The sequence below is a fragment of the Sorex araneus genome, chromosome 5 (genome assembly GCF_027595985.1).
Source record: "Sorex araneus isolate mSorAra2 chromosome 5, mSorAra2.pri, whole genome shotgun sequence".
Lineage (NCBI taxonomy): Eukaryota > Metazoa > Chordata > Mammalia > Eulipotyphla > Soricidae > Sorex > Sorex araneus.
The window spans coordinates 101,516,044-101,537,551 of NC_073306.1; the positions used below are offsets into that span (position 1 = coordinate 101,516,044).

The 21,508-nt window shown below is 39.0% G+C and overlaps 1 protein-coding gene across 1 annotated transcript; it reads left to right on the forward strand.

Annotated features, from left to right (window-relative positions):
• Positions 1-3,413: 3,413 nt before the first annotated feature.
• Positions 3,414-21,408, forward strand: CDK1 (cyclin dependent kinase 1). The gene is made up of 8 exons (XM_055140090.1): positions 3,414-3,481; positions 5,126-5,189; positions 13,025-13,181; positions 14,299-14,422; positions 16,520-16,690; positions 18,132-18,295; positions 18,576-18,717; positions 21,270-21,408. Exons 2-8 carry the CDS (start codon positions 5,153-5,155, stop codon positions 21,366-21,368), a joined length of 894 nt encoding a protein of 297 aa, XP_054996065.1. The 5' UTR covers positions 3,414-3,481; positions 5,126-5,152; the 3' UTR covers positions 21,369-21,408.
• The last annotated feature ends 100 nt before the right edge of the window (positions 21,409-21,508 follow it).

Below are 21,508 nucleotides of genomic sequence, written 5' to 3' on the forward strand. Positions count from 1 at the left end.
ATCAAGGGTGGTGTGGAAAAGTCCAACTGAAGGTTCCCTAAGTGCGAGGTAGCAGATTATGAAACCATTAGTCAAGCAGTGAGGGGTGGAATGGGAAGTATAAGTGTCAAGAATAGTCTAGAGATGACATAGATAATGGTTGTTGGTGGTGGAGTGCAGTATCATTGTGTATCTGTACCATATGCTTAACACCACTATCATCATCATCATCTTGTTGATCGTTGAATTTCCCAAGCAGTCTCAGTAAGCTCTCCATTTGTCCTAGCCCTGAGATTTTAGAAGCCTTTCTCTACTCGTCCTTCCCAACAATGCTGCATTGGAGGCTCTTCAGGGTGAGGGGAATGAGACCCAGCTTGTTACTGGTTTTGGCATATAAATACACCATGGGGACCTTGCGAGGCTCTCCCATGTGGGCAGGAAACTCCTGTTAGTTTGCCAGGTTCTCCAAGAAGGAGAAGTAGGGTATAAGATATCGTGCGGCCGAGAAGCGGCAGCAAGCTTCCAGGAGCTTGCTTTAAAGTCTCTGGATGCTGGTTGTGGATGGAATTACACGCCGGGGTCTGTCTCTGGGTGTGACCCTCTAGCTACTGGGAAATGGGAAATCTGGGCGGAGGAGGCGCAGTCCTAATCTGAGCAGGCTTGGAGGTCTCAGCCCTGGGTCCCACATACCTGGGTTCCTCTGTCAGTACCTGTATGCATGAGGCTCGTCAAATGTGTGGAGAGGAGTCTTGAGCATGGCTGTGGCTAGTTCTGGGAGCTGCTGGGAGCTCTGCTAGGGGCGGTGAGGGAAGTTGGAGCCTCTCCGAGGGGCCCCAGGGAAAACAGCCAGGCTCCCGGGCAAGAGACTCTCTGCGTCGCTCTCTTCTGGGAGCTTGCTATACCACTATAAGTATCTAAATTATAAAATAACATAAAATAAACTGAACACAAGGGAGTCGCCCTTCCACTGAGCCTGGATCCAGAATTTGGAATTTTAAGTTTTGAATGTTATTAGGTTCAGACTTGGATTTCATAATCATCAACTTCTGCCATGATTCCAGATGTTCTGCCTTTATCACTTGGAAGCTTAAAATTGTCAAATTTGAGTATTTGTGTACACAGAGTTACACAAACTAATGGTAGAAGTTACTCATGGTGTTAAAAAAAAGCATTTAAGTACTGAAATGCATGTTTTATATTAGTTATATTTCTTAACTTAATCTGGTTCTTTTGATACATATTTTATAATAATCGTGGTAATCAATATTTGTTGTATGTTTCAGCAAGCTGACACAAAGAACTAAGACAAATGCCAGATGATCATATATGGTAAATAAAGGAACAAAGAAAAGGAATGCACACTTGTCAATGAAAACACACCCTGGGACTCTGACAACAGAACTGAGGTTACCAAGGTGGGGGTTGAAGAGGAAGGAGGACAAGGACTAGGACTTTTTTAGGCATTTTGTTGGGACTGGAGCTGCAGGAACCTTGCACCAAAAGCACAAACACGAACACTATTATAATTATTACCTCAATAGTAATAAAATAGAGAAAGAAACTACAGTGGGAAAGAATAATAAATGTCTATTAAAACTAGCAATGAGGGGGTTGGAGAGATAGCACAGCGGGTAGGGCGTTTGCCTTGCACGAGGCCGACCCGGGTTCAAATTCCAGCATCCCATATGGTTCCCTGAGCACGGCCAGGGGTAATTCCTGAGTGCAGAGCCAGGAGTAACCCCTGTGCATCGCCAGGTGTGACCCAAAAAGCAAAAAGCAAAAAAAAAAAAACAAAAAAAAAACCAACAAAAACCCAAAAAACTAGCAATGAGATATTCTCAACAATACCACATAAAGTAAAAGCAGGACAGGGGCTGGAGCGATAGCACAGTGGGTAGGGCATTTGCCTTGCATGCGGCCGACCCAGGTTCGATTCCATATTGTTCATATGAGCAACGCCAGGAGTAATTCCTGAGTGCAGAGCCAGGAATAATCCCTGAGCATCGCCCAAAAAGCAAAAATAAATAAATAAAAAAATTAAAAAATAAAAGTTAAAGCAGGACATCAAAGTCACATGCATCGTATGTGTTAACTATATAACATAGAAAATGCAATGATATCAAGCGATTCTAGTTTTTTAAAAAAAGACATTCAAATGCAGAAATCTCTTTTTTTTTTTTTTTTTTTTTTGCTTTTTTGGGTCACACCCAGCGATGCTCAGGGGTTACTCCTGGCTTTGCACTCAGGAATTACTCCTGGCGTGCTTGGGGGACCATATGGGATGCCGGGGATTGAACCCAGGTCGGCCGCGTGCAAGGCAAACGCCCTACCCGCTGTGCTATCACTCCGGCCCCAGAAATCTCTTTTTTTCCTAGAAATCCCTCTTAAGGAAATGATGACATGCAATTAAACATTTTTGATAGCAGATTACTTGAATAATTTAGTGTTTGAATAACTTAGATCTTTTTTCTTCTTAACATTGTGAAATGCTCTCTTATTGTGGGTCCATGTGTTGAGATGCTGGAGTAGAAAGAGGAGGTGCTTTGAGGTAATAAAAAGGGTAGAGAAGGACTAGGGCCGCACCTAATGTTGCTGGGAGTGGATGGCTGTGCCAGGAGGTAGGGGTGGGTGACGAATCCTACAAATAAGGCACATGCTCTAACACTTGTCACATTTCAGTCCGCATTTTATAAAATTTTGTTAAAGAGCACCTTTAAATGATGAACGGAGGGAAACTGGGGACATTGGTGGTGGGAAATGTATACTGGTGAAGGGATGCTTATTACAGCATCCTACGACTGAAACCCAATCACAAACAACTTTGTAACTGTGCATCTCACGATGATTAAACTGAAAAAAAGACATAACTGAAATTTAAAAATAAATTAAGACGATACTATTATATGCTAAAAAACATTTGTTATATTGTTGAAAATTTAAAATCTATGTTGTTGGAGACTGAGTTTTCTATGGTCTCTTTAAAAATAAGAAAAATGAGATCCTGCCATGCAATACGGAAATTACCCACTTGGAAATACATTAGACTTAAGTGTTAGAAAGTGAAAGTAATAGCATATGGGTGCAAGTATAAGTGTCACTTTTGTGAGGTATTTGAGTCTAATAAAATTGTTCCAAGGATGCGAGTGAACCGCACCGACAAAGAACAGTAGATTTCCCAGGACGAGAAACAATAGGACGACTCGGGAGGAAACACTGCGCCTGCGCCACAGCTCAGTCGGCGCCCGCCCTCCTGCTTTTTCTCCAGCCGCCGTTTCCTCCCTCTTTCGCGCTCTAGCTACCCGGGAAGCCCAGCCTGAGCGTAGCTGGACGCTGATTGGCTTCTTTGAAAGTCTACGAGCCCCGTGATTGGCGGCCCGGGGACCCTTTAGCGCGGCGAGTTTGAAACTGCTCGCACTTGGATTCAAACCTCGTTCTTGGAAGTTAAGCAAAGAGCCACACGGACGCGCTAGCTTGCCGCCGCCTTCGCTGCGGTCCAAGCCAGGTACCGCCAGCCGGGGTGAAGGTCATGCCTACGGGTGGTCGAGCCGGGCCGGGGTCTGCTCGGGGTTGTCGGGGGTGGGGAGGGGTCGGTCAGAGGAACCGGCTGATGCGTGGGGCCGGCCCGGGCCGGGCCTTCACTTAAGAGGCCGGGGCATGGGCTTTGAGCGGACCCGGGGGGACTCGGACTTAGTGGGGATGCCCGTCGGGGGCACGGCCTGGCTCTGGCCTGGAGGTGCAGCGTGGGGGTCCGCTGCCCTCTGCCAAGCCGACCGGGTCCCTCCGCTCAGCCCCCTCAACCTAAACCATCTGGGAGCCCATCCCGAGGCCACTACTGGGGGCCTTACACCCCCCTCCACCCCCACCCGGAGCTTTGGAGAGCACTGAGCAGAAAGCTTTTGCCTTGCATGTGCTGCGGCCCGGAGTGTGTCTCCGGCCCCCCATCCCCCCAAAAGCCGGCCGGCAGTTAGCCAAGGCGCCCGGCCAGAGGGACGCGAGGCCTTTCCTCTGGAGCTTTGCGAGGGGCCTGGCAAAGCGAGTGGAAAGCTCAGACACGCGTGCGAGCGAAACCGCGTTGGGAGACACACTCGCCGGGCCCAGTGTCCGCGCTGCGCTTGCACGCAGGGCCTGGGAGCCTTTGTGCCATTGACCTTGCACGCCCGGCCGCTCGGGCGCTCCCGAGGCCTCCCAGCTTGCCTCCCTTGTTGATCAAAGCTCTTATCTGGAACATTGAAGGAGGATAATTGACCCCGACTTTGGAAATTTGGAAATTTAGTTTTCGATTGTTCATAGTGAGCCCTTTTTTGTGCTTTAGGGCTATTATACCGGTTTCGTGTCCCTAAAGCGATAACTAAAGGATAACTATCCCTTTATTAGTTACCCTCTCATAAAAAGATATGTTTTTAGGATTGTCACTCATTGCTAGTTTAGGGTAACTATATTTATTTGAAAAGATTAATCTGTAACTGGAAAGATGAACAGGAGGGATAGAACTAAGGATCAGTTACTCAGAGTGAGCTGTACAGATGCACTTTTACGGTGTTTGGTGATATTTATATGTCTAGCGAAAACTGCCTTGGAAGGTTGGATCTTATTTATATATGTCACTGCCAAATTAGGAGCACATTAAAACTGTCAGTGAAACGATTCTATCACTTAAATGATTTTGCTGCTTTATTCACTCCTATTTGGTAAATAGGTGAATAATGCCAACACATCCTACCTCTCACTCGTGGTTTTAAAATTGCTTTTGAATTATCTTTAGAAAAATAAAAAGCAGTACAAATTCAGTCAAATGTCTTATTTGCCGACGTAGTTGGGAACAACTCTGATTCAAATGGGTAGTTCTTAGAATTGTTACAGAAAGAAAATTTTCTAGTTTTGTTAGGTTAGTATAGATAAGTTGACGTCTGAATTTGAGAATTATCTGATTGGAAGAAGCTCAGTGTTCTGCTTCAGAACATAGAAAAATCTCCATTACTTTAGGCGATCAGACCAGAGGAGACATACTGCAGTAATTCTTGTTTCATTTATTTGGACATGAAATTAATCCTGAACTCTGGGATATGTTTTGCATATAGTATCATTAATGTTTAAGACCATACTTTGATTTTCTTCATGTAATCAAATATTTTTCCTCTCTTTTTAGGATCTCATATCCAGTGATTGAATAATAATGGAGGACTATACCAAGATAGAGAAAATTGGAGAAGGTGAATGATTTAATAAATTATTTCAGAATGATTTAACAATACTCATATCTGTATCATGAAGACAAATGTTTATTAATGTTTTGATGTTTTAATGTTTATTAATTAAGTCATAGTATTCTGTAACACTGTCGTCCTGTTCATCGATTTGCTCGAGCGGGCACCAGTAACGTCTCCATTGTGAGACTTGTACTTATCTATATTAATTATATGCATTCTTCACATACTAAACATACATTTTCATATATTGAGATTTCATTTCTGTTTTGGTTTGGTTTTGTTTTTGGACAACATCCAGGAGTGCTTAGGGCTTACTCTTGACTCTGTGCTCAGGAGTTATTAGTGGTGGGGGTAGGGTAGGACTCAATGACCTTGTATAATGCAAGGGATTGAAACCATACTACCTCCTTTGGCCACACACTATTGCTCTGGGCTCAGAATTTTTTTTTCTTTTTGGGTCACACCCGGCAATGCACAGGGGTTACTCCTGGCTTTGCACTCAGGAATTACTCCTGGCACTGCTTAGGAGACCATATGGGATGCTGGGACTCGAACCCGGGTTGGCCGTGCAAGGCAAACGCCCTGCCCGCTGTGCTATGGCTCCAGCCCCCTGGGCCCAGAATTTTATTCTAATGTGACTCCTGACAAATCCTCCTCTACCCAGCCTTCCCCCAGTCCCTACAGTAACTTTTTACATTCTTCTCACTAAACATTTAAAACAAATCTTGTGCTTTGTAAGTGCTCTTGATAAATTGAGGGGAGAAGTTATAGTAATAGAATTATGTTTATTTTATAATATACCTTTAAACTTAAACAATTTTTGTTTGTTTTTGGGCCACACCCAGCTGTGCTCAAGTCTTAGTTCTGGTTCTGCACTAAGGGCTCATTCCTGGTGGGGTTCTGGGGACCTTATGGGGTCTGAGGGGCTGAACTTGGTTGGCCATGTACAAGGCAAACTTCCTAGCTGCTGTACTACCCAGCCCCTGACAATTTAGCTTTATTAAATAGGTAAAATAGTTGTGCTATTATAGAATTATTAAGCTAATTTAAATAAATTTTCCATTCAGTTACCTGTGGTTCAGTTCACCTGCCAAGTGTATAGGTTTGTTTACTCAAAGTAACTTGTACACAAGCTCTAGTTTCCTTTCCTACAATTTGTTACATGAAGGTGTTTTAAGAATATTTATATTTAGTTAGTTCCTTTTGGATTTTTGGGTCCTGTCCAGCTGCACTCAGGGCTTCCTCCTACCTCTGTGCTCATGGATCACTCCTGGTGGGTTCAGGGGACCATATGTGGTGCCACAGATGGAACTGGCGTTGCCTGAGTGCAAACAAGCACCTACCCACTATGCTATTGCTGTGGCCCTGTATTTAGTTCTTGAGATCTTTAGAAATTTTGACTTTAAATGAAACAATAAAAATAACGTATAGATTCTCTAATAAGTCCTGTTTTTTCATCATTGGCAGAATTTTTTTTTTCCTTTTGAGAAAGGACATTGAATTATTTGAGCAACTGCCAGGCAAGGCATACATGAGGGTAAAAATTTGCCTTTTTTTTTCCCCCAACAGTACATTTTCTATATGGCAGTCTTGATATTCTAAACTCTTACTAAAGTGTACAAATAATTTGCTGAATCCAATTTGTAAGTTCTGTATGAGTTATATTTCTTTCTGTATAGTATTTCAGAAGTCTACTGTATATGGATTATTGGAAAGCTAGGAAAGGAATGCTAGAATTTTCTAAGAAAGTTAATTTGGCTATTAAAAGTTGCACTGCAGTGATAGAGGTATCCATATATGTGCATATATAACATATATTAATGTTGTGTTCTTGGTATAAATGCCAAGGAATGATTAGAAGTTGTTTTTAGTGTTTTGAGAACTCCCTATACTGTTTTCCACGGAGACTTAACCAGATCACAGTTCTATCAACAGTGAATTTGGGTTCATTTTCCACTGCATCCCTCAGCATCTGTTAACAGATTTTCTTTTTTTTTTTTTAATCAAACCAGGTATAAGTCGTTCTTATTAGTATACTATCTTGTGATTTGTACAGTATGTCAATAATGTATGCTTGTTGGCCATTTGTAAGTCTTTGAGGAAATATCCTATCTCTTCAGTCCAGTTTTTATGCTTTTCAGTTTTTTTTTTTTTTTTGCTTTTTGGGTCACACCCAGCGATGCTCAGGGGTTACTCCTGGCTTTGCACTCAGGAATTACTCCTGGCAGTGCTTGGGGGACCATATGGGATGCCGGGGATCGAACCCCGGTCGGCCGCGTGCAAGGCAAACGCCCTACCCGCTGTGCTATCTCTCCAGCCCCTATGCTTTTCAGTTTTGTGAGTGCTTTATACATAGAGGATATTAACCCTTTGTCAGATGTATGGTATGAAAACATGTTTTCCTGTTCTATAAGAATCTTTTTTTTAGCTATTTATTTTGATTTATTTATTTTTCCAATTTTATTTTATGATGTACAAAATATTTATTTTTGCTATTTCTTTCTTTGGGCTGGAGTGATAGCACAGCAGGTAGGGCGTTTGCCGCCGCGGCGGACCCGGGTTTGATTCCTCCGTCCCTCTCGGAGAGTCTGGCAAGCTACCTGTGGCATATTATATGCCAAAGACAGTAACAACAAGTCTCACAATGGAGACATTACAGGTGCCTGCTTGAGCAAATCGATGAGCAAAGGGATGACAGTGACAGTGACATTTCTTTCTTTGCCAATCGGGTCTGAAGCCACTTCTGAAGTCAATAATACGGATAATTTGTTTTATGAAATTGACTCTAATATGGTCTTTAGTCCATCTTAAGCTGCGTATGGTGTAAGATGAGGTCCTTTTTCATTTTACTGCATTTGGTTAACCAGTTTTCTGAATACCATTTGTCAAAGAGGCTGTACTTAATACATTTAGCTCTTTTGTAACAAGTGAACTATTCATTCATCTGAGGGTTTGTTTGCTTCTGGGCTCTCCATCCTGATCCATTTCTCTTGAGTATGTGCCTTTATTCCAGCCACTGCCATACAGTTTTGATTACTTTGGTTTTATAATATAGTTTAAGGCGAGGGCACACACTGCCTCCTGTCTTTTTGTCCCCTCAGAATTGCATTGACTTTTGGGGGTGAGTTTTGGGGGAACTTTGATGGAGATTGTACTAAATCTGTAATAATATTTTCTTAATTAACTCCCTGGTACTTGATTTTGTGGTGTGGACAGACAAATTTGTAATGGGATTTATTTTTTCTTTTATACATCATTGTTTGCATATATAAATGTTGCATTTCTTTGTGTTGATTTTGTAGCATGATGCTTTATTTGTATGGGTTTATTGTTTCCAGGATTCTTTTGATAGCATCTTTTTTTTTTTTTTCTTTTTGGGTCACACCCAGCAATGCTCAGGGGTTACTCCTGGCTTTGCACTCAGGAATTACTCCTGGCAGTGCTTGGGGGACTATATGGGATGCCGAAAATCGAACCCGGGTCGGCCGTGTGCAAGGCAAACGCCCTACCTGCTGTGCTATCGCTCCGGCCCCTTTTGATAGCATCTTTATGGTTATTCTATATATGATGTCATTTGTAAATAAAGGTAGTTTGATTTTTGATTTGAATTACTTTATATTTAATTTTCTTTTTTACCTAATTGCTCTGAGAACTGAATTGAATGAGTATTGTTTTTACTTTGGAACAGAATGACTTTCCTTTTTAATCAGGATTACAATACTATAGAATTTCAGGAGTAGAGCTTTATACCTTTACACACATGTATGTATGTATGTATGTATGTATGTATATATATATATATATGCACATATATATATGACTTATATATAGTTTAGTATAAAATTCTGGCTGGAGCGATAGTACAGCGGTAAAGCATTCTCTTTGCACGCAGCCTATCCGGGTTTGATTACTCCGTCCCTCTTGGAGAGCCCAGCAAACTACTGAGAGTATCTTGCCTACACAGCAGAGCCTAGCAAGCTACCCATGGTGTATTTGATATGCCAAAAACAGTAACAAGTCTCAAAATGGAGACATTACTGGTGCCCACTTGAGCAAATCAATGAGCAATGGGATGACAGTGATACAGTGATACTAAAATTCCAGTGTCATTCACCCTCAAAGAAATTCTGAATTTAGAAGCTTTGTTTTTGCCAGTTATTTGAGTAACTCCAAACATAGAAGAGTATCAACTTACTCTTTTTTTTTTTTTTTTTCTTTTTTGGGTCACGCCTGGCGATGCACAGGGGTTACTCCTGGCTCATGCACTCAGGAATTACTCCTGGGGTTTTTGGGGGACCATATGGGATGCTGGGAATCGAACCTGGTTCGGCTACGTGCAAGGAAAACGCCCTACCTGCTGTGCTATTGCTCCAGCTCCTCCCAACTTACTCTTGAGAAAGGTATTCTGATTCCTATTAGAAATGGAATCGATTAAAAATATAATTTATTATTTTAAAAATTTATTTTGGGGGCTGGAGCGATAGCACAGCAGGTAGTGCATTTGCCTTGCACAAGGCCAAACCAGGTTCGATTCCCAGCATCCCATATTGTCCCCTGAGCACCGCCAGGAGTAATTCCTGAGTGCAGAGCCAGGAGTAACCCCTGTGCGTCGCCAGGTGTGACCCAAAAAGCAAAAAAAAAAAAATTATTTTGTTTTTGGAGAGGGGTCACAACCAGTGGTGCTCAATACTTGCTCTTGGCTGTGACAGGGTACCATATGTAGTGCTGGGGATTGAATTGGGATTGGCTTTGTGCAAGGCAAGTGCCTTTTTTTTCCCCTCTTTTTGGGTCACACCCGGCGAGGCACAGGGGTCATTCCTGGCTCTGCACTCAGGAATGACCCCTGGCAGTGCTCAGGGGACCATATGGGCTGCTGGGAATCGAACCCGGGTCGGCTACATGCAAGGCAAACGCCCTACCCGTTATGCTATCGCTCCAGCCCCATGGCAAGTGCCTTAACTAAGCTCCCAGTACTGTCTTCCTGGCCAAAAAATATAATTTTAAATGTAGTTCTTTGCACACATTGTTTTGAGTCCTCAAACACCAAGGGCACAGCCAGTCATAAAGCTTTTAACTTCCTTAGATCTGTTTTTCTCTCTGCAAATGGGAATGTTGTTCTTAGCACAAAAGATTGTGATTACACTATTTGATGATGCATTGAGAACATTTGAGAGTTTTATGCAAAATACATTCTCATCTTGAGTCTGCTTTTATGTTGTGCCAGACCCCTGTGCTACTGGCTCACCTTTTTTGGTGATATATGCAAGTATGATTTACATCTGAAAAATAAAGACTTAGGTAAACACAGTTAATCAGAAATTTAACAGGCAATATAAAATGGGTTTTATGTCAATTTATGATTTATAAATAGCACCAGTCTTTAGGAATTAACCAATCTGTCTTTAATATCTAATTAAGACAGTAGGTAGTTTTGTTGGCTCTTAAATCTGAGATATTGCTACCTCTGATGAAACAGATAAAAGCTGTGAAATAACCTTCCTAGGATGTTCTTATCTACTTCTGAATAGCCAACTTTATCAGATTTCCTAATTGTTTAATTACATATTTTAGCCCATTTCTCTGGGCAAGAATTGTTGGTTGTATTTGGCATTCTATAGGAACTATTTTTATAAATATGTCACAGTGAAATAGAAAATTAATACTTTTTGATTCCAAATCTTTTTCCTATAATTTGTACCTAGTGTACTGTAGGGTAACTGTAGAATAGGATACTTTACAGGAGGTTTATTCCAGTTTGCTCAGAGTCTGTTTTTGTGGTTTTTTTTTTTTTAATTTTATTGAATCACTGTTAGATAGTTAAAAGCTTTCATGTTGGGTTACCGTCACACAATGATCAAACACCCATCCCTCCACCAGTGCACATTCTCCCCCCCACCAATATCCCCGGTATACCCCCCCTTTCCCATCCTCCTCTTGCCTCCATGGCAGACAATATTCCCTACTGTCTCTCTCTACTTTGGGGCATTATGGCTTGCAACACAGACACTGGGAGGTCATCATGTTTGGTCCATTATCTACTTTCGGCACAAATCTCCCATCCCAACGGATTCCTCTAGCTTTCATTTTCTTAGTGATCCCTTCTCTATTCCATCTGCCTTCTCCTGTCCGCTCATGAAGCAGGCTTCCAGCTATGGGGCAATCCCTCTGGCTCTTGTATCTACTGTCCTTGGGTGTCAGTCTCATGTGATGTTAGAATCTGTTTTCTTTAAAAGGTCTGGAAAATTACTGGCTGTGTAAATGTATGGGAAACTGATGATGACTACATGATTTTATTTCTAAAGTATAGACACAGCAGGTTGTAGTTAATCTCAGCTACCTGTGGAAAGGTTTTTTTTTTTTAATGATACCATGGTTACGAAGTTGTCATAATAGACTTGTTTTAGACATATTATATTCTAGTCCCACCACCAGTGTCCTTTTCCCTCCACCAATGTCTTCAGTTTCCTTCCCACCCTGCCAGCCAGCAGGTATGTAACAAATTTATTATGTATTATTTGCTCCAACAAAACTTAAAGGAATGGAAAATGAAACTGTCAGAAAATAAATTTTCAATTTGTGATGATTGATTGCTATATATTCTCTACGTAAATTAAGTTCAGATCATCTAATCTAATATAATATAATATACTGCCCAATCCCATTTACATGACTAAGTTCAACTCTGGCATCTCAAATATATTGCTTTAAATTTTATTTTGTATGTAGCCTAATTATATCTTGTCATAAATAGCACTTTAGCACTGGCATCCTGTTGTTCATTGATTTGCTCGAGCAGGCACCAGTAATGTCTCCATTGTGAGACTTGTTACTGTTCTTGGCATATCAAATGCACCATGGGTAGTTTGCCAGGCTCTGCCATGCAGTTGAGATACTCTCGGTAATTTGCCGGGCTCTCAGAGAGGGACGGAGGAATCGAACCCGGGTCTGCCATATGCAAGGCAAATGCCCTACCTGCTGTGCATTTTAAAAATATTTTAGAGTTTCCATAAAATAGACAAACATACAAATGTAGAATTCAGTAAGAGTGAAGAGAATTAAGAAAGTTTAAATGGGAAAAGATGAATAGGCCTATGGACAGCCAGTGTTTTAAGAAAGGGAATATTTGTTTTATATCAAAAAATATATTATAGATCTTGCTTAAGTTTCTGCATTAATGTGTAAAAGGTTGAAATAAAAATTTCCGAGTATAACAAAAACTGGTAGGATATAGAACAATCAATATAAGTGAGATTTTTGTTATTGAAAAATGTTTGGGTCTTTTTGTTTGTTTGTTTGTTTGCTTTTTGGGTCACACCTGGCAATGCACAGGGGTTACTCCTGGTTCTGCACTCAGGAATTACTCCTGGTGGTGCTGGGGTACCATATGGGATGCTGGGAATCAAACCCAGGTGGGCTGTGTGCAAGGCAAACACCCTACCCACTGTGCTATCACTCCAGCCCCCTGTTATTGAAAAATGTATAAAATCCTGTAGCAAGCTTAAGTAACCGTACCTTTCATCATTTACTAGCAGGCAACCTCGTGCACCATTAGTGCCATACTCAATGCCACAGGTATGAACAGTCTGTCCTGTCCTTTAAGGAAACTTTTAATACTTGTAAGGCTGGTTTCAAGGCCTTGAATTCCCTAGTCTATAGCCTGTCTAGGAAGCTCTGTATTACTTTTGGAAGTTTTGGGTAAGATACTTTCTGTCTGGCTACCATAGACTTCCTTAGCATGTGATACCATGTAGGGATGTAGGGGAGTCAGTCATATTTTGAAATCTTTTTCAAAATGAATTTTGTGGAGGTGTCACGCAGCATTTCTTTTTCTATTTCAGGTACCTATGGAGTTGTTTATAAGGGCAGACACAAAACTACAGGTCAAGTGGTAGCTATGAAGAAAATCAGGCTAGAAAGTGAAGAGGAAGGGGTTCCTAGTACTGCAATTCGGGAAATTTCTCTATTAAAAGAACTTCGTCATCCAAACATAGTCAGGTATGGGGTAACAATGGAATTTGAGTTTTTTTCCTCAAATGTGAATCTTCACACACTTTCCTCTAAGGAAACTTGGATCATTTTCAGTGGATTATTGGTAACAAAGAATACAAAATAAATTATGTAGTATCTGCCTTTGGGGCAGGCTTGGGTGGTGGTGGGAAAATTGGAAATAATTGCGGTGGAAACGTGTATTGGTGGTGGGATTGGTGTTGGAATGTTGAATGTAACAAACTATTGTGAGCAACTTTAAAATAAAATAATATGAACATGGGGAAAAAATGTGACTTTTCAGTGTGGAAATCTTTGCATTTGCTTAAAAATGCCCAAACTCAAAAGAGCCACCTGTGCTAAGGAATCATTTCTAGCTATGCTCAGGGGACCGTGTGTGATGTCAGTGAACTAATTTGGATTGACTGCATTGCCTTGGCCTGGCTTTAGAAGTTTCTTTTGGAGTGTAAGAGTGTAAATCATCTGGCAGCAACTCCTATTGATGTATCTTGTTTCTCAGTTGTTACTCTGAGATCATTTTACCAATTCTAGTTTAGGATATATAGTATGTTTTCACTTTTTGGTTTTTTTTCTTTTTTCTGTTTTGGATCATGCCCAGTGATGCTCAGTGGTCACTCCTGCTCTGCACTCAGGAAATACTCCTGTTCCTGGTGGTGCTCGGGGAACCACATGGGATGCCAGGGATTGAAACCCAGGTTGTCTGCATGCAAGGCAAATGTCCTACCCACTGTGCTATTGCTCCGGCACTGGTTTTCACTACTAGGGAAGCTACCGTCTCTTCTTTCCCCATTCAATATTTTCATTTATTATGTAAAATTTCTTATGCCCTACTTTTTATGTGATAGCCACTGCAATTTAAGTATCACTGTCATCCATTTTTCCTCGATTTACTCGAGCGGGCACCAGTAACGTTTTTATTAAACTCAGCCCTGAGATTTTAGCAGCCTCTCCTTACTTGTCTTTCCCAATGATTGGAGGCTCTTTCAGGGTCAGGGGATTAAATTAAATTAAATTAAATTGCTGATTAAGTCAGCAATTTAAGGAAGTAGTTATTTTGTCAGGTGAAAAATGTTATGTATTTTAAATATATAATTGTTTTCTTCAGTCTTCAAGATGTGCTTATGCAGGATTCCAGGTTATATCTCATCTTTGAATTCCTTTCCATGGATCTCAAGAAGTACTTGGATTCTATCCCTCCTGGTCAGTTCATGGATTCCTCTCTTGTTAAGGTAAAAAGCTTATTTATTTGTGTTAGTTTTTAATATATGTAAATACAAAGGGTCGCTTTATTGACTTCTCTCTTATGTGTGTGTAAATAAGCTAGGAAATAATACTACATAAGAAGGAAATACTACATATGAAGGAAATAATACTACATTTTCTTCATACAGTTACTACGTAGATTAGATTGTTACCAGCTGCTAGATCAATCCTAGATAGCACTTTTAGTTATAAAGTGAAAGCAATTTGTGAAGCTACATAAAATTAGTTAATAGAGTTGTCCGCAGGCTGACTGGGGGCAGTTTCTCTTTTGTTTGTGTGTAAATCTCACTTCTTTGTTTCTTTTTATTTCCTATACAAAATTATTTACTTCACTGGAAAAAAAACAAACAGTATGATTTCAGTGTGATTACCCCTGTCCTCCATAATCATTGTTGGAAACTGGAATATTTTGCTCTATTTGGCTGTGGGGTAAAATGAAGTAATTTTGTATCTTGGATAATTTATTGTTGGCATCCTCTATATTTTATTTAAATTACAAATGTGAATTCAATTGTACAGATGATTGCATGTCACTTTATATGTGTATGAACTTACACACACACCACCTACCCTGCCATTTCTCTGAGAGTATTCCAGTCCCAGCTCCCCCTTTTCGGTGGAAAGTGATGTTGGGCTACGTAAACTTTTGAGCAATTATTTAAACCAATTTCATATTGATGAATATTTAAATTGTTGCTTGGTGATTCATTGTCTTGTAAGTAGTGTTGCATTAAATGTCCTTATTCATCTTCAAATGCAAGAATAATGCTTGTAACTATGGTTATAATAGCCAGCTTGACCTCCTATAGTTGTCCTGTGTAAAACTCCAGCAATATATATGATCAGTCTGTTTTGTGAGGAGGCATATTAATATCATTACCGTTTTGTCTTTTTATAGTTAGCCATTTATGTAATCTGGGTACATTTTTTACGATGTTTCCTTACTAAGATCCTTTCCCACCAGTATCTAAAGTTCTCTTATTCATAACTTGTGGTAATGTAATAGTCTCATTCCTCTTGAGGGAGGGACGTTTTAACTTGGCAATGATATATGCCATTAATATATACTTTTCCAGTATACTTAGTGTCTTGTTTATGACTTTGGGGTTTAGGGTTTTTGTTTTGTTTTGCTTGGGCCACACTCAGTGGTCTTCAGGGGCTATTCCGGATGCGAGCTCAGAAGTGACCCCTGGTAGTGTTTGGGGGAACACGTGGTGTTTCTGATTGGGCTGCTGTGTGCTGGTGTGAGAAAGACACTAGACCTCCTCTACTCGCTCTCTGGCTCCTAGGTTTTATATCTTGTTTCTTTCTTACTGAAGATGATATGTTTAGGATAATAATGACCATTTTTCTAGTGTTTTCGTAGACTAGCTTTTCCCCTTTTTATCTTCTGGATTCTAGATGAATCAAAGGTTAATTTTGGGGTAAATACTGGAATTCTTAATTTTTCAAATGGCTTGGCAGTTCTAACAGGTTTATTTATGTGTTTTATAATTTTAAACTTTATAAATCAGTGTTACTGGCATACTTTTAGTTTTGTAATATCTTTGTTTTTTTCTTGACTGTCTTGTCAAAACAATCTCTGAAAGAACTTTTTTTATAATTGTATCAATTTAAATATATAATCTTCTTTTGTCATTCTTTTGGAATCTGTTACTGATGTTACCAAAGAAGAAATGAATATGTAAAGATGAAGAATAGGACTGGGGAGGAAAAAAAATTGTTCAAGACAGAAATTCAAGACAGTTGCTATAAGTATGCAGAATGAAAGTTGAAAAAAGTTTGTATGCAGAAACAAACTGGGGCTGTAATCAGGGATCAATAGTTAAAAATAAAACTAAATGGTAAATGAGTTCATGTGGTATAAATATGTTTATAAGATCAATATCTTTGTTTCAGGTATCCACACATGCATATACATGTTTCTTCAAATGTAGCCTAGTAATGTCATGTCTTGAAAGGTGTTTTGGTAGTTAGATTATTCCTTGTATCATACTTTCACACATCTTTTAAGCAAAACATGCTATTTTGTACTGAGTTTCTACTGTATTTCCTTCTTCTAGAGTTATTTGTACCAAATCCTACAAGGGATTGTGTTTTGTCACTCTAGAAGAGTTCTACACAGAGACTTAAAACCTCAAAATCTATTGATTGATGACAAAGGAACCATTAAACTGGCTGATTTTGGTCTTGCCAGAGCTTTTGGAATACCTATTAGAGTATACACACATGAGGTACGTAAAAATAATGGGTTTTGGTGCTTTTGAATATGGGTGATGGCTAGTCTCCTATGCTTGTACTTTACGACTAGAAAGAGATTTAATTTAAAAGATTTTTCGCTCTGGGTTTTGAAGTCTTCTTTTGCTGTGTACTATATAAGAACGACACTGAGACCTTTGCTTTCTTTACCTGTGCTAGGGCTTTGTCAGAGGGTGTTACAGGGCATTGTTTGAGAAAAAGGTTCTTCTTGCTGTTCGTGTTTTCTTACTAGTCAATCTTATTATTCAGATCCCGTTGGAGTTAATAATTCATTATATTCACCTTTGTTCCTTCAGATTGCTGTGTGGTTTCTGTCTCTTGATTACTTCCTTTGATTCATAATCAAATTGGTTAAAGATGGAGTTTTTGCTTATAAGAGGTCCTGTTAAAGATCTATTTAGGAGCTACTAGATGTAATAATTTTTTGTTCAAATTATATTGGTGACTTGACATTTCTTTGGTATTTCTGAAAGAAAAGAGAAGTGTTACTGAATTGTTTAAAGAAAGATTATTGGAAAGTTTTTTGTTAAGCCCAAAGACTGCCTCCTAGATCAAAACATGGTAACAGTCTTTATCTGTTTAGAAGTCTTAGCTTTTAATAACTTACACAGGACTGTATACATTTAGATTATTCATTCCCATTGGCTTACACTAATGTTATTAACTTTAACTTAGCGCTGATAATTTTTACCATTGTAATAAATTTAATAAAGTAAAAAGAGATCATGCTGTAATTTTTTGACTATTCATTTTAGCTTGTAAGCAGTGCATTGTCTTCAATCTGATCCACTTTCATTGAGTATTTTTCTTTGAAACTTAGGGCTATCTTGACTTGATTTGATCCTCTCACTTGAAAAGCAAGACTGAAAAAAAAAAAAGAAAAACAAGACTTGAGGTTGTTAGAATCTGTTTTCTAAACCTTCCCATCAATGATGAATGCAGCTTAGTAGTCAAATATTCTGCATTTAGTGCTTTGTGTATACTTACTTGATTTCATTTTGCTTTTAAGTAATACTTAAATTTTTCTTGTTAATAATTCTAACAATAGTATTACTATTGTTTTATATTTGCACTGCTGCTATACCAGGCCCTCTAGCAGAGTGTTACTTAATATTTAAATGATACTATCAAGAATATTCACACTAGGGGCTGGAGAGATAGCACAGCGGGTAGGGCGTTTGCCTTGCACGCGGCCGACCCGGGTTCAAATCCCAGCATCCCATATGGTCCCCTGAGCACCGCCAGGAGTAATTCCTGAGTGCAGAGCCAGGAGTAACCCCTGTGCATCGCCAGGTGTGACCCAAAAAGAAAAAAAAATAAAAGAATATTCACACTAAATGCAGTTCTAATTAATTATAAATATTTATGTAGTTTGGTGTAGTAGATTTATTCAGTGTAAAATTTGCTTTATCATAGGTAGTAACACTCTGGTACAGATCTCCAGAAGTACTGTTGGGGTCAGCTCGATACTCAACTCCTGTTGATATTTGGAGCATAGGAACTATATTTGCGGAATTAGCGACCAAGAAGCCACTTTTCCATGGAGATTCAGAAATTGATCAGCTCTTCAGAATTTTCAGGTAATTTTTTTTTTTTTCAAGTTTGTTTTGTTTTGGAATCTTATCCTGCAGTGCTTATGGGATTATGCCTGGTGATTTTGGAGGGTCTTGATGGGGTATAGTATGCAGTGCCAAGATTTGAACCAGGCTCACTGCTGTAGTTACATACATGCTAGGCAAGCACCTTTGTACTGTCTCTCTGGCCTGAGAATTTTTAGTTTTTTTTAATTTTGTTTTATACTTTGCTATTATAAGATTATATTTATGCTTTAATAATATTTTATTTTGGTATGACTTGTAGAGCTTTGGGCACTCCCAATAATGAAGTATGGCCTGAAGTGGAATCTTTACAGGACTACAAGAATACATTTCCTAAATGGAAACCAGGGAGCCTGGCATCCCATGTGAAGAACTTGGATGAAGATGGCTTGGATCTGCTCTCAGTAAGTTTCCTTTTTTATATGGATTTTAGCATTATTGATGGTGCTGACTACCCTCAGTCCTATCTTTTTACTGGGGAACAGGAAGAAAATTGATACTTACGAGGCTATTATATCTTACGTTTATTACATGTCTCTCACCCCATCTGAGATACCAAGAAATATTAGGTCGTTTTGAAAAAGTTATCATTTGTTTTGTTTTTTTAGATGAAGGTATACTTGGAGAGAGGAGATATAGTACATATTTGTGGTTGTAAGATGCTGGCCTATGACCTTTTTAAAATTTCATTATTTAACAGCTGTTTAGTTTTTCCTAGATACAGGTATTTTCGTGATTTGCTACATTTTAGGGCATACAATTTTTCTTTATTGCCTTTTTTTTTTTTTGCTTTTTGGGTCACACCCGGCAATGCACATGGGTTACTCTTGGCTCTGCACTCAGGAATTGCCCCTGGCAGTGCTCAGGGGACCATATGGGATGCTGGGAATCTAACCCAGGTCAGCCACATGCAAGGCAAATGCCCTACCCGCTGTGCTGTCGCTCCAGCCCATATTGCTTGATATTTTTAGTAATTAAAGTGTTTTGCTCCATGATTCACATTTCTCAATTTTTGTCTCATTTTTTTTTTTATTTTATTTTATTTTATTTTTTTTTTTAAAAAAATTTATTTATTTTTAATTAGAGAATCACCGTGAGGGTACAGTTACAGATTTATACACTTTTGTGCTTATACTTCCCTCATACAAAGTTTGGGAACCCATCCCTTCACCAGTGCCCATTCTCCACCACCCGTAAACCCAGTGTCCCTCCCACCCTCCCCAATCCCATCTCCTCCCCACCCCACCCTGCCACTGTGGCAAGGCATTCCCTTCTGTTTTCTCTCTCTAATTAGCTGTTGTGGTTTGCAATAAAGGTGTTGAGTGGCCGCTGTGCTCAGTCTCTAGCCCTCATTCAGCCCGCAACTCCCTTCCCCCACATGGCCTTCGTTTTGTCTCATTTTTATATCATAAAAGTTAGGAGGGGAATGAGCCAGTGTAGAAGTTAATTAAATATCTTTCCCTTGTATTATATTTCTTCTTCCCAATTAGCTCTTCCCAATTTTTAAAAATAAAAATAAGATGTCTCTCTCTTCCCCCCCCCCACACACTGCTTCAAGATGATTGTTTTAAAAGTGTTTAAACATTGAGCTTTCTAAAGGACCTTATTTTTATGAATCTCAGGTAATGTTTCCAGGAAAAACACTTAAGCTTTGACATGTAAATAATCAAAGAAAAAAAAGAAAAATCTATTGCTATTGTCATGATATATAGCCTCTAATTGCGTTTCTTTGGAACCCTTTAACAGTTTATAAATCATTATGCCACTGCCATCAAATTCACCTCATATTTTCCAGTTGCCATTCCGATTTTTGGCATATAAATATTGTTCATTAGAGTTAAAAGGCTTCCATATTCTGGATCCACATCTGTCAAAGTAGTGTAATTTTTGAACACAGAAGTTCACTTCAGGGAATGAAACAAAAGACTATAAATTAGGGTTCCTTTTGTATAGCCATTATAGACATTTTTTATTGTTGCCAGAGGATAGTTAACAGCATCCCAATACTCTGCCTTATGCCAGTAGCACATTTCACATGCTTGTGACAAACAAAAATATCTTCCCGACTTTGTCAAGTAGCCCCTGAGAGTCAGAGTCTCACCCAGTTGAGAACCACAGCTGTAAATCTGTGTTTCAAATTCTGCTTTATGGTTTTGTTCTATGATGTTGGGCAAGTTACTAAACCCCTCACAACCTCAGTGGCGTTATTTTAAAATGGAACTAATACTTTTTCTTGTGAGGATTATACATTTTGATGCATGCTAAATACAATATTATTGCATAAATAATAAGAATACTTATTATTATAGACTGTAAAATTATTCGTCAGCTTATTAGCTAGGTATAAGATAGATTTTCTTTATTCTGTCTGGTTATATATTTAATACACGTTTATTTTGTATTTGGTTAAAAATATTCTTTAAGGTAAAATTTAGGATTGATTAAACTTCATTCAAATTTTTCTAGTAATATGTAAATTGACCTCACTACTAAATTGTCTTATAGTTTATGTGGTGACTCATTTTAACTATCTTTACACACTCTACTCTAGTTTTTTTTATTTTACTTCAAATTTTCTGGAAAGTATGTCAGAAAATGCAAAAATCAAATGCCACCATTTCAAGAATGTTGTAAAGTAACTCAGCTGTCCAATTTAATTTGAAATGAATATAATTTACTGGATATCTTTCTTAAATCTGTCTTGGTTTAAAAAGACAATTTCTTCATGCTTTTGTTTTAAACCATTATAGCAAGTATAGGTTATTTTAGAGCTAAGATTGTGAAGTGTGGATGGCTAGCTAATTGTGTAGTGATGGTCACTTAGCTACATTTTCATTAAGATGAATTAAAATATGTTAGCCTATGACTTGAAAATTTAAAGCTTTCTAGGATTTAAAAAATATTAGTTCATTTTTTAAAAGCCTTTTTGCTTTAAATCTTTTTCATTTCTCCCCAGAAAATGTTGGTCTATGATCCAGCCAAGCGAATTTCTGGCAAGATGGCATTGAATCATCCATATTTTAATGATTTGGACAATCACATTAAGAAGATGTAGCTCTCTGACAAAGTGCTTCCACATGTTGTCTTAAGAACAGACAGTTCATTTTTACTGTTAACTATTTTTGTCTGTGTACTTCTCTTTGTTGTAAACTTAAAGCTGTACTTCATCTTCTAACTTCAGAAATGTAACTTAAA